We start from the raw sequence: 12,572 nt of genomic DNA on the forward strand, positions 1-12,572 counted from the left end.
CTGAGCCTCTGAGGTGGGAGAGCCAAGTTCAGGACATTGGTCCAGCAGAGACCTCCCAGCTCCACGTAATATCAACCGGTGAGAGCTCTCCCAGAGATCTCCATCTCAACACTAAGACCCAGATCCACTCAACGACCAGCAAGCTCCAGGGCTGGACACCCCTATGCCAAACAACTAGCAAGACAGGAACACAACCCCACCCATTAGCAGAGAGGCTGCCTAAAATCATACTGAGTTCACAGGCACCCCAAAACACACCGCCGGATGCGGTCCTGCCCACCAGAAAATCAATACCAGCCTCATCCAGCAGAACACAGGCACCAGTCCCCTCCACCAGGAGGCCTACACAAGCCACTGAACCAACCTTACCCCCTGGGGGCAGACATCAAAAACAATGGGAACTACGAACCTGCAGCCTGTGAAAAGGAGACCCCAAACACAGTAAGTTAAGCAGGATGAGAAGACAAGAAATATGAAGCAGATGAAGGAGCAAGGTAAAAAACCACCAGACCAAACAAATGAAGAGGGAATATGCAGTCTACCTGAAAAGTAATTCAGAGTAATGATAGTAAAGATGATCCAAAATCTTGGAAATAGAATGCAGAAAGTACAAGAAACGTTTAACAGGGACCTAGAAGAACAGAAGAGCAAACAATGATGAATAACACAATAAATGAAATTTAAAATTCTCTAGAAGGAATCAACAGCAGAATAACTGAGGCAAAAGAACGGGTAAGTGACCTGGAAGATAAAATAGTGGAAATAACACTACCACAGAGCAGAATAAAGAAAAAAGAATGAAAAGAATTGAGGACAGTCTCAGAGACCTCTGGGACAACATTAAATGCACCAACATTCAAATTATAGGGGTCCCAGAAGAAGAAGAGAAAAAGAAAGGGACTGAGAAAATATTTGAAGACATTATAGTTGAAAACTTCCCTAATAAGGGAGAGGAAATAGTCAATCAAGTCCAGGAAGTGCAGAGAGTCCCATACAGGATAAATCCAAGGAGAAACACGCCAAGACACATACTAATCAAACTATCAAAAATTAAATACAAAGAAAAAATATTAAAAGCAGCAAGGGAAAAACAACAAATAACATACAAGGGGATTCCCATAAGGTTAACACCTGATCTTTCAGCAGAAGCTTTGCAAGCCAGAAGGGAGTGGCAGGACATACTTAAAGTGATGAAAGGGAAAAAGCTACAACCCAGATTACTCTACCAAGCAAGGATCTCATTCAGATTCGACAGAGAAATTAAAAGCTTTACAGACAAGCAAAAGAAGAGAATTCAGCACCACCAAACCAGCTTTAAAACAAATGCTAACGGAACTTCTCTAGGCAAGAACACAAGAGAAGGAAAAGATCTACAATAACAAACCCAAAACTATTAAGAAAACGGTAATAGGAACATAACATATCAATAATTACCTTAAATGTAAACGCATTAAATACTCCAACCTAAAGACATAGACTGGCTGAATGGGTACAAAAACAAGACCCATATATATGCTGTTTACAAGAGATGCACTTCAGACCTAGGGACACATACAGACTGAAAGTGAGGGGATGGAAAAACATATTCCATGCAAATGGAAATCAAAAGAAGGCTGGAGTAGCAATTCTCCTATCAGACAAAATAGACTTTAAAATAAAGACTATTACAAGAGACAAAGAAGGACACTACATAATGATCAAGGGATCAATCCAAGAAGATATAACAATTGTAAATATTTATGCACCCAACATAGGAGCACCTCAATATATAAGGCAAATGCTAACAGCCATAAAAGGGGAAATCGACAGTAACACAATCATAGTAGGGGACTTTAACACCCCACTTTCACCAATGGACAGATCAAACAAAATGAAAATAAATAAGGAAACACAAGCTTTAAATGATACATTAAACAGGACGGACTTAATTGATATTTATAGGACATTCCATCCAAAAACTAACAGAATACACTTTCTCCTCAAATGCTCATGGAAAACTCTCCAGGATAGATCATATCTTGGGTCACAAATCAAGCCTTGGTAAATTTAAGAAAAGTGAAATCGTATCAAGTATCGTTTCCGACCACAACGCTATGAGACTAGATATCAATTACAGGAAAAAATCTGTAAAAAATACAAACACATGGAGGCTAAACAATACACTACTAAATAACCAAGAAAACACTGAAGAAATCAAAGACGAAATCAAAATATACCTAGAAACAAATGATAATGAAAACACGATGGCCCAAAACCTATGGGATGCAGCAAAAGCAGTTCTAAGAGGGAACTTTATAGCAATACAATCCTACCTCCGGAAACAAGAAGCATCTCAAATAAACAATCTAACCTTACACCTAAAGCAATTAGAAAAGAAGAACAAAAGAACCCCAAAGTTAGCAGAAGGAAAGAAATCATAAAGATCAGATCAGAAATAAATGTAAAAGAAATGAAGAAAACGATAGCAAAGATCAACAAAACAAAAAGCTGGTTTTTGAGAAGATAAACAAAATTGATAAACCATTAGCCAGACTCACCAGGATAAAAAGGGAGAAGACTCAAATCAACAGAATTAGAAATCAAAACGGAGAAGTAACAACTGACACTGCGTAAATAGAAAGGATTATGAGAGCTTACTACAAGCAACTATATGCCAATAAAACGGACAACCTGGAAGAAATGGACAAATTCTTAGAAAAGCACAACCTTCTGAGAATGAACCAGGAAGAAATAGAAAATATAAACAGACCAATCACAAGCACTGAAATTGAAACTGTGATTAAAAATCTTCCAACAAACTAAAGCCCAGGACCAGATGGCTTCACAGCCGAATTCTATCAAACAGTTAGAGAACAGCTAACACCGATCCTTCTCAAACGCTTCCTAAATATAGCAGAGGGAGGAACATTCCCAAACTCATTCTGCGAGGCCACCATCACCCTGATACCAGAAGCAGACAAAGATGTCAAAAATAAAGAAAACTGTAGGCCAATATCACTGATGAACATAGATGGATAATCCTCAACAAAATACTAGCAAACAGAATCCAGCAGCACATTAAAAGGATCATACAGCATGATCAAGTGGAGTTTATCCCAGGAATGCAAGGATTCTTCAGTATATGGAAATCAATCAATGTGATACACCATATTAACAAACTGAAGGATAGAAACCATACGATCATCTCAATAGATGCAGAAAAATCTTTTGACAAAATTCAATACCCATTTATGATAAAAACTCTCCAGAAAGTAGGCATAGAGGGAATGTACCTCAACATAATAAAGGCATTTATGACAAACCCACAGCCAACATCATTCTCAGTGGTGAAAAACTGAAAACATTTCCACTAAGATTAGGAACAAGACAAGGTTGCCCACTCTCACCACTACTATTCAACATAGTTTTGGAAGTTTTAGACACAGCAATCAGAGAAGAAAAAGAAATAAAAGGAATCCAAACTGGAAAAGAAGAAGTAAAACTGTCACTGTTTGCAGATGAGATGATAGTATACATAGAGAATCCTAAAGATGCTACCAGAAAACTACTAGAGCTAATCAATGAATTTGGTAGAGTAGCAGGATACAAAATTAATGCACAGAAATCTCTTGCATTGCTATACACTAATGATGAAAAATCTGAAAGGGAAATTAAGGAAACACTCCCATTTACCATTGCAACAAAAAGAATAAAATACCTAGGAATAAACCTACCTAAGGAGACAAAAGACCTGTACTCAGAAAACTATAAGACACTGATGAAAGAAATTAAAGATGATACAAACAGATGGAGAGATATAGCATGTTCTTGGATTGGAAGAATCAACATTGTGAAAATGACTATACTACCCAAAGCAATCTACAGATTCAATGCAATCCCTATCAAACTACCAATGGCATTTTTCACAGAACTAGAACAAAAGTTTCACAATTTGTATGGAAACACAAAAGACCCCGAAGAGCCAAAGCAATCTTGAGAAAGAAAAATGGAGCTAGAGGAATCAGGCTCCCCGACTTCAAACTATACTACAAAGCTACAGTAATCAAGACAGTTTGGTACTGGCACAAAAACAGAAATATAGATCAATGGAACAGGATACAAAGCCCAGAGATAAACCCACACACATATGGTCACCTTATTTTTGATAAAGGAGGCAAAAATATACAATGGAGAAAAGACAGCCTCTTCAATAAGTAGTGCTGGGAAAACTGGACAGCTACATGTAAAAGAATGAAAGTAGAACACTCCTTAACACCATACACAAAAATAAACTCAAAATGGATTAAAGACCTAAATATAAGGCCAGACACTATAAGACTCTTAGAGGAAAACATAGGCAGGACATTCTATGACATAAATCACAGCAAGATCCTTTCTGACCCACCTCCTAGAGAAATGGAAATAAAAACAAAAATAAACAAATGGGACCTAATGAAACTTAAAAGCCTTTGCACAGCAAAGGAAACCATAACCAAGACAAAAAGACAACCCTCAGAATGGGAGAAAATATTTGCCAATGAAGCAACTGACAAAGAATTAATCTCTAAAATATACAAACAGCTCATGCAGCTCAGTATCAAAAAAACAAACAATCCAATCCAAAAATGGGCAGAAGACTAAATGGACATTTCTCCAAAGAAGATATACAGATTGCCAACAAACACATGAAAGGATGCTCAACATCACTAATCATTAGAGAAATGCAAACCAAAACTACAATGAGGTATCACCTCACACCGGTCAGAATGGCCATCATCAAAAAGTCTACAAACAATAAATGCTGGAGAGGGTGTAGAGTAAAGGGAACCCTCTTGCACTGTTGGTGGGAATGTAAATTGATACAGCCACTATGGAGAACAGTATGGAGGTTCCTTAGAAAACTAAAAATAGAACTACCATATGACCCAGCAATCCCACTACTGGCCATATACCCTGAGAAAACCATAATTCAAAAAGAGTCATGTACCACAATGTTCATTGCAGCACTATTTACAATAGCCAGGACATGGAATCAACCTAAGTGTCCACTGACAAATGAATGAATAAAGAAGATGTGGCACATATATACAATGGAATATTGCTCAGCCATAAAAAGAGATGAAATTGAGTTATTCGTAGTGAGGTGGATGGACCTAGAGTCTGTCATACAGAGTGAAGTAAGTCAGAAAGAGAAAAACAAATACCGTATGCTAATACATATGTGTGGAATCCAAAAAAAAAAAAAAAAAAAAGGTTCTGAAGAACCTAGGGGCAGGACAGGAATAAAGACACAGACGTAGAGAATGGACTTGAGGCAATGGGGAGGGGGAAGGGTAAGCTGGGACGAAGTGAGAGAGTGTCACGGACATATATATACTACCAAATGGAAAATAGATAGCTAGTGGGAAGCAGCCGCATAGCACAGGGAGATCAGCTCAGTGCTTTGTGACCACCTGGAGGGGTGGAATAGGGAGGGTGGGAGGGAGACACAAGAGGGAGGGGATATGGGGATATATGTATATGTATAGCTGATTCACTTTGTTATACAGCAGCAACTAACATAACAATGTAAAGCAATTATACTCCAATAAGGATGTTAAAAAAAAAAACAAACCTAACAACCCGATTAAAAAATGGGCAGAGGACCTGAACGAACATTTTTCCAGAGAAGACATACAGATGGCCAACAGGCACGTGAAAAGGCGCTCAACCTCACTATCCACCAGCAAAAGAAAATCAAAACTGCAAGGTATCACCTCACACCTGTTGGACTGGCTATAATCAAAAACACCAGAAATAAAGGACTGGTGGCGAAGATGTAGAGAAAAGAGAACACCTATGCAGTGTTGGTGCAGTCAGTATGGAAAACAGTATGGAGGTTCCTCAAAAAATTAACAATAGAGCTACCATATGATCCAGCAATGCTGCTTCTGGGCATATATCCAAAGGAACTGAAATCAGGATCTCAAAGAGATATCTGCATTCCTATGTTTACTGCAGCATTACTCACAATACCCAAGAAACGGGAAAAGTTAAGGGTCCGTCAAGGGATAAATGGGTAAAGAAGGTGTGAGGCAGAGATAGAGATACACACACACATGAATAGTATTCAGCCGTGAGAAAGAAGGAAACCTTGTCCCTGTGACAGAGAAGGACAAATACCGTGTGATCTCACTTATACCTACAACGTCAAACTCAGACACAGAAAACATCTGTTTAACAGATGTAAAATGAAATAACCGACAAATAAGTACCTAGGTTTGGTCACCTTAGTATCATCGTGGCCACCATCACTCAGGTAGGTCTAGAAAACTGTATCAGTACCACCTTCCCCAGTTATCAGTAATATCACCCTAGGGTGACAGAAGTCTGGAAAAGTGACCACCCTAAAACCAAAATTCTATGTAACAGAATAAGAAATTGCCTCCTAGATACAAACTGAGGGACGTGAAAAAGCTTGCCTACCAAAAACGGGGGAGGGGGAAAAATTCCTCCTTGACCTTGATTTGCAGTTAGAAAGCTTGAGTAAAACATGCTGTACACCTCTATCGAGTACACTTCCACCCCCAGTTCTCACTCCTTCCAATTTTGTGAGCCGACATTTGTTTTGCCATCAGTTTTCTCACTCAAACACACACACATGCACATTTACACACACAACTGTTCCCAATATATCTTTTAAAAAATTGCCTCAAAGCCTGTGTGAAGCCTTTTCAAGGAACTGAAACATATATCTATCTCACTGGCCTAACACAGCCCTTGAAATTCCCATCAAAACATTTACTGGCTTCCCTGGTGGCACAGTGGTTGAGAATCTGCCTGCCAATGCAGGGGACACGGGTTCGAGCCCTGGTCTGGGAAGGTCCCACATGCCGCGGAGCGACTAGGCCCGTGAGCCACAATTGCTGAGCCTGCGCGTCTGGAGCCTGTGCTCTGCAACAAGAGAGGCCGCGATGATGAGAGGCCCGCGCACCGCAATGAAGAGTGGCCCCCACTTGCCACAACTAGAGAAAGCCCTCGCACAGAAACGAAGACCCAACACAGCCATAAATAAATAAATAAGTAAAATTAAAAAAAAAACAAAAAAACCCCAAAACATTTACTTATCAAATATTTACTGAGTTCCTACCAGGTGTAAAACTCCGTGCTACGCTGCGATGAAGAGGGGCCCCCGCTTGCCGCAACTAGAGAAAGCCCTAGCACAGAAACGAAGACCCAACATAGCAATCAATCAATCAATCAATAAATCTTTAAAAAAAAAGACAAAAAAAACTCTGTGCTACATAGTGTGGCTCTAAAGGTGAAAGATGCCGCTCCAGCTCTCAAGATATGACGGTTTAGTGGAGATACAGAGGACAACACGATGACACGATATGCTGGGGGCCTGAGACAGCATCAGAAGAGGAACAGTGCTGGCGAGGTGGGAAGGCAAGACAGGCTTCTAGTAAAGACGAAGCTAAGCTAAGAGCTGAAGAATAAGCAGCCATTAGCCCGGCAAAGAGGGCTAAACGTTTCAAGGAAATGCTCTGCAAAAAGCACCTACTGAAATGTACTTGTGTTTCTGGAGAGGGGACATTTACAGCTACCGCACGTCAGCAGCCAGGCCCTGGAACACAGCGCGGGTCCTGCACGGGGGTCTCACGTCCAAATGGCAGAAGAGGACAGAGCAGCCCCCAGCAAACAGCGACAAGGTGCTCTGGCTCTACAGCACGTCATGGTTTAAGAAGCTCCCAACAGAGGATCTCACTTACAAGGATAATTCCTCAAGGCTCTGAACTAAGAATGGATCCCAAGTAATCTCTGGTAATGAGGCATCCAGAGCAGCATGTGACATGCTAACAGAGGACTAGCTGGGCCAGAGGTGGCACTTCTGGCTAATACTAAAGTATCTGAGAGGTTCCTATACATACTACTCGTGTACACTGGCTAACTTCTCAGCAATACCTACCTCTACTCACTTTGATCTAATTTTAAAGCGGCATGTTACTCTCCTAATAGTTGCTCCCTACCAATTTCTATGTAACGGTATTCGCTTTTTACCAAACTGAGACTTAAAAAAAAAAAAAAAAGAAAAGAAAAGAAATAAAAGTCCTTGGACAAACAGAGTTAGACCTAACTTTTTTCCTAAGCTATATAACCCAGTAGGGAGTGCTGTTTTCTTGTTGCTGCTGTTTGATGCCTGTAACAGGCTTCCGCATCACCATCCTTCTTGATTAAGGTCACTTCAGAATATGAGATGTGACCACAAAATCATGTTTGACAATCCCCAAGCATCCCTAGAGTGTGACTCTTTGGAGCATGAACAGTACAATAGTGAGGGCAGTACAGGAGCATTCTGGGCAACTCCACCATTGATGGAAAGGTCCCTAGAAATTGTACCTGTGCCACCAAGAAACTTCTGTTGTGAGTCAGAACATCATGACCTCTGGAGTTACACACTGCTCAACTCTAAAGCCTACCTATTCGATCCAAAGTGATGACTTCAGCTTAGATGCCCACTGAAGTAGAAAAGGCATTTATAAATTATGAATAATATAATGTATAAATATAATCATTTACATGATAGGGGCATTCTAAGTAAATGACCAGAACAATGGGCCTGTCATTTCATATTCAGCTACTCGCCCCATGAACCACAGGGGCGTACAGCTTCTTGTACTGTCTCTTTTCATGTGGTTTATCATGCTGTGATATATACTAAGTTCCCACAGAGGGTAAAAAGAAGGGAATATTTGTCTTTAAGAGACAGCCCAGAACTATAAATTCTAAAATAATAACCACAGGAACATTCAGCTTTTATGTGAAATTTGTGTAAAGCATTAAATTATAGTTATCAAAGTAAATTTAAGTTACATTGAAGTTCTTAACAAATATTATCACAGATTCAAATAAAAACAAAAGAAATTATGATAGGAAGGAATATAAAAAACACAAAGCTAAAACCAGAATACAGCAGTTCAAGGACTCAGCAGGACAGAGGGCTGGCTTGCTGGCTAGGACTGCAGAACTGCAGGGGGTCCTACAGAACCCACCTGCCACCACAGACGGGGCTGACCGTCTGGCATCAGTGATGACACCTACCCTGGACTTTCCTTATCCATTTTTTATGATTACAGACGACCAAGGGCACCTGAGAGTTTTAACAGCGCTGAACGCGAACAAGAGCCAATGATCACATTACTTGGGGTAGGAAGCCGGAGCCTGCTGACTGGGAAGGGCTGGGCCGGCAGGCAGCACGGCTCCTTGGCTGAGAGAAGACAGCTGCTCTGGGGGAAGGCTGTAGCTCTGGGGCTGGCTCAGCTGTGCGCTCCCTGCGACCAGGTAAGCACCACTCTGAGGAGGGCCTGGGTACACCTAGGACAGTCAGAGACAAAACACGTTAGGGTCCCTCGGATTTTAACAGGCATGCATTCAGTTACAAAAGAGCAACAATTACATCTCTGAAATGGTTTCCTGAGTTCCTTCTGGTGACAGGCATTTTATTTTATTTTTTTACGTAGATTTTATTTATTTTTAATTGGGGTACAGTTGCTTTACGACAGGCGTTTTAAAAAGTGCTTTTCAGTGAAGTGGGCTTCTGATGATTTTTGTTTTTAGGGAAACATTAGCTAAACTTGTGTCTCCCTCTGTACAGAAGCAGTAAAGAAACTTACCTTGAAATTTTATACTAATATAATCCCTCTTTCCACGTTGATACTGTATCTCCCTAAAAGGAACCCCCAAAGGCTGAAGAAGTGTCTTTGAATTCACTGCATTACAGCAACAGTCTGCATTTGTTTCTAGACATCTACACCGAGATACATCTCCTAAGTTACAGCTTACTGAATATAGAGCAAGCTATCCTCCTAAAGTAAGGTCAGCAGACTTCTTTGTCCAGGGACCAGACAATAAACAGGGCGGGCTTTGTGCGCCACGTGCGCTCTGTTGAAACTACTGGGTCTGCCCATAGAGAAAGCAGCCAGCAACGATGGAGAAACGAATGAGAACGGCTGTGTTCCAGTAAAAGTTTATTTAAAAAAAGAGGTGGGAGGCTGGACTTTGCCCTTGGGCCATTGTTTGCATACCCCTGCACCTAAAAACTATACTTGTTTTAAGCTAAAGAGATTAAAGTCTTAAGTGCCCCCTGAGTCTTAAACGCACATAATACTCTAATTTTCTGTAGTATCCATCAGATCCTTCCATTTCACATGTTTGGAAACAGAACTCCACTGTCCGGGGAGCGAGACTTGCAGCAGCTGTTAGGACCGGAACACACCCATCAGGAAACAAAACAACACTCATCTGAAGGCTGTGTTAAGCCACACGAGACTCACTACACACAGAAACCAAAGGTCTTCATTATGGACGCAGCTAGTCCAGTCCTCACAAATACAACTGTTTGTACTTTGCAAATTGAACAGGAAGGGTTTCTCTTTGTCTGCTGGCTTACACTGGCATCAAGACTCATGGGTAGGTGTCATCCAGCCCCACGTTTCTCAGGCCTGGCTGCTCTTCTCCAGGGTTCTGGCCCTTCCCTCCAGAAGTGGACTGCGTCAAAAAAAAATTCATCTTCACAAAGTTTATGCTACCCTACGTGGATAAAATGCTGTGTCTGGCTAACTACTCCCTATACCCTGAACTTAGTGAGTTTGTGGGAAATGGGCTCTTGAAATAGTTGCTGGGCATGACGAGAGGAAAAAGGGCTCTCTGTTGTGTTACACACGTTCTCATGTAAAGGAACGGAAAAAACCCAGATTAAAGAAAGTCACTATAAAACTGAATATGGTAGATACTCACAAGAATTTAGTAATAATTAGAAATTTTACTCAGACAGACAAAAATTGTAGTTCTTAACCAGATAATTAGATATGAAGCTTTAAAAATATACAGATGTTTGGGCCTCATGCCTGGATTCAACAGGTCTGGGTAGAGCCAAAGCATCTGTTGTTTTTTTTTTTTTTAAAGCTTGACAGTGATCGATGTGCACCGCTGCAGAAAAATAATTTTTTAGAACAAGAACTGTTATTATAGCTAGCATACTACACATTGTATTTGTCAAGTGAAAAAATCTTTTTAACTTTATTTTTACTCCAAACATCACTTTTAGAAAGTTTCACGTTTTACAAAAACACAGCTATTCCAAATAATCTCAAATATATTTGAGAATTTAAAACGAAATACTTGCATTTTTAAAAGCTTACCTGAGAACCAGAAACACCGGATGACTGAATATAATACTGCTGATTCTGTAATTTTGCATACATGGAATACATTGGATCTTCATTCATCAACTTGGTATACAAGGACAGGGCCTCCATCACTTTAACATTGAGTTCCGAGAGTTCTGAATGTTTTCTGAAGTATTATACAATGATGTGACACATAACTGCTATTTAAATGATATAATGTTCTAAATAATAAGATGCATCAAAATAGCAAAGATAGCAAAGAGTGGTATAAGTAGACATTATTAAACATTTAACCTTGTAACAAAAAAAAAATATCCTATAGTTTAGCTCCAAGGCAACCAAAACTGTTTCAGATTTAGGTGCTGTGCTGGAAGGACTCTAGCTTATTGTACTTGACTTTACCTCAAAATATCCAGGTTTCCCTCGTTAATAACAGATGGGTCATGTGTGGGCCCTGATGATGCCGCTTACAGCAAATATGATTATAATAGTTAACCCTTATTTTTAAAACAGACTAACATAGCGAAAGTCAAATAAATCCTCACTTAAAAGCGGGAGGGGGGGCAGATGGGTCTAATTTTAATTCCCACATCAAGTAGAAAACAAGTGAATGAGAACTGGCATATCTTTAGTATATGTGCTGCCGAAGCGAGCACAATAACTGGCATATCTTTAAAATGAAAATAAAATAAAATACAAGGCAGCTCTATTCCAATACGCAGTTTAGAGAGATCTGTGGGGAAGAAGGTACACAATACAGATGCAGCGCATGTTCTTTTACCTGTCAATATCTTCCAGCTTCTCATCAATGAGAGGTCCCATCTGGTGACACATGGCTAAGATGACAAGATTTAAAGAAATATAAGAAAATGCAGCAAAAGAAAGCAACTCTCTGATGGATATTCATGTAGTTTAAGGAATAAAAGATCTAACTTGGAATAATAAAAATTCTATTAATTAATCTTAGCCCACAGAACCCAAGACTGATTTTCCTAGCTATTTATAAAATCAATACTTTAGATTGATTGTATTGATCTCAGAAATTTTTAATACCAATTTTCACTTCACAACATTTTAAACGTTGAATAAAATATTTAATTTGGGTAGAAAAGTATAAGAATTTGAATTCTACCAAAGGTTTAATTAAACTGCATATAAACGTGAGACTGGTCACAGAAGAGTCAGAAATGTTAACATTGTTTATATCATTTTCAATTTGATTTAAATATAAAACCACGCTGTAACAGAACACTAGATATAACCCCTAATTATTCTTTATTTGCAAGGGAAATGGAAAGCAAGGTTTACCTTCAAGATGAAGTAACTCTGGAAGATCTGGTTGATCGTCACTGGGATCCGTACTTTGCAACATCTGCAGCAATTGGTCCATTTTATCCTACAGGAATTAAACAGTTACTATAAAAA

At 39.7% G+C, this 12,572-nt stretch overlaps 1 protein-coding gene across 3 annotated transcripts in view; it reads right to left on the reverse strand.

The window, feature by feature from the left end:
• The window catches only part of STAM (signal transducing adaptor molecule), a 69,485-nt gene that overhangs the window by 6,375 nt on the left and 50,538 nt on the right, over window positions 1-12,572 (reverse strand). For all 3 annotated transcript variants that reach the window (XM_061181542.1, XM_061181543.1, XM_061181544.1), the window contains exons 10-13: window positions 12,456-12,543; window positions 11,929-11,983; window positions 11,160-11,313; window positions 9,161-9,333 (exon numbers count right to left, since the gene is read on the reverse strand). In XM_061181542.1, coding sequence (XP_061037525.1) covers window positions 9,161-9,333; window positions 11,160-11,313; window positions 11,929-11,983; window positions 12,456-12,543 — 470 coding nt within the window. The remainder of the gene's footprint in view (window positions 1-9,160; window positions 9,334-11,159; window positions 11,314-11,928; window positions 11,984-12,455; window positions 12,544-12,572) is intronic.

The sequence above is a fragment of the Eubalaena glacialis genome, chromosome 2 (genome assembly GCF_028564815.1).
Source record: "Eubalaena glacialis isolate mEubGla1 chromosome 2, mEubGla1.1.hap2.+ XY, whole genome shotgun sequence".
Classification (NCBI taxonomy): domain Eukaryota; kingdom Metazoa; phylum Chordata; class Mammalia; order Artiodactyla; family Balaenidae; genus Eubalaena; species Eubalaena glacialis.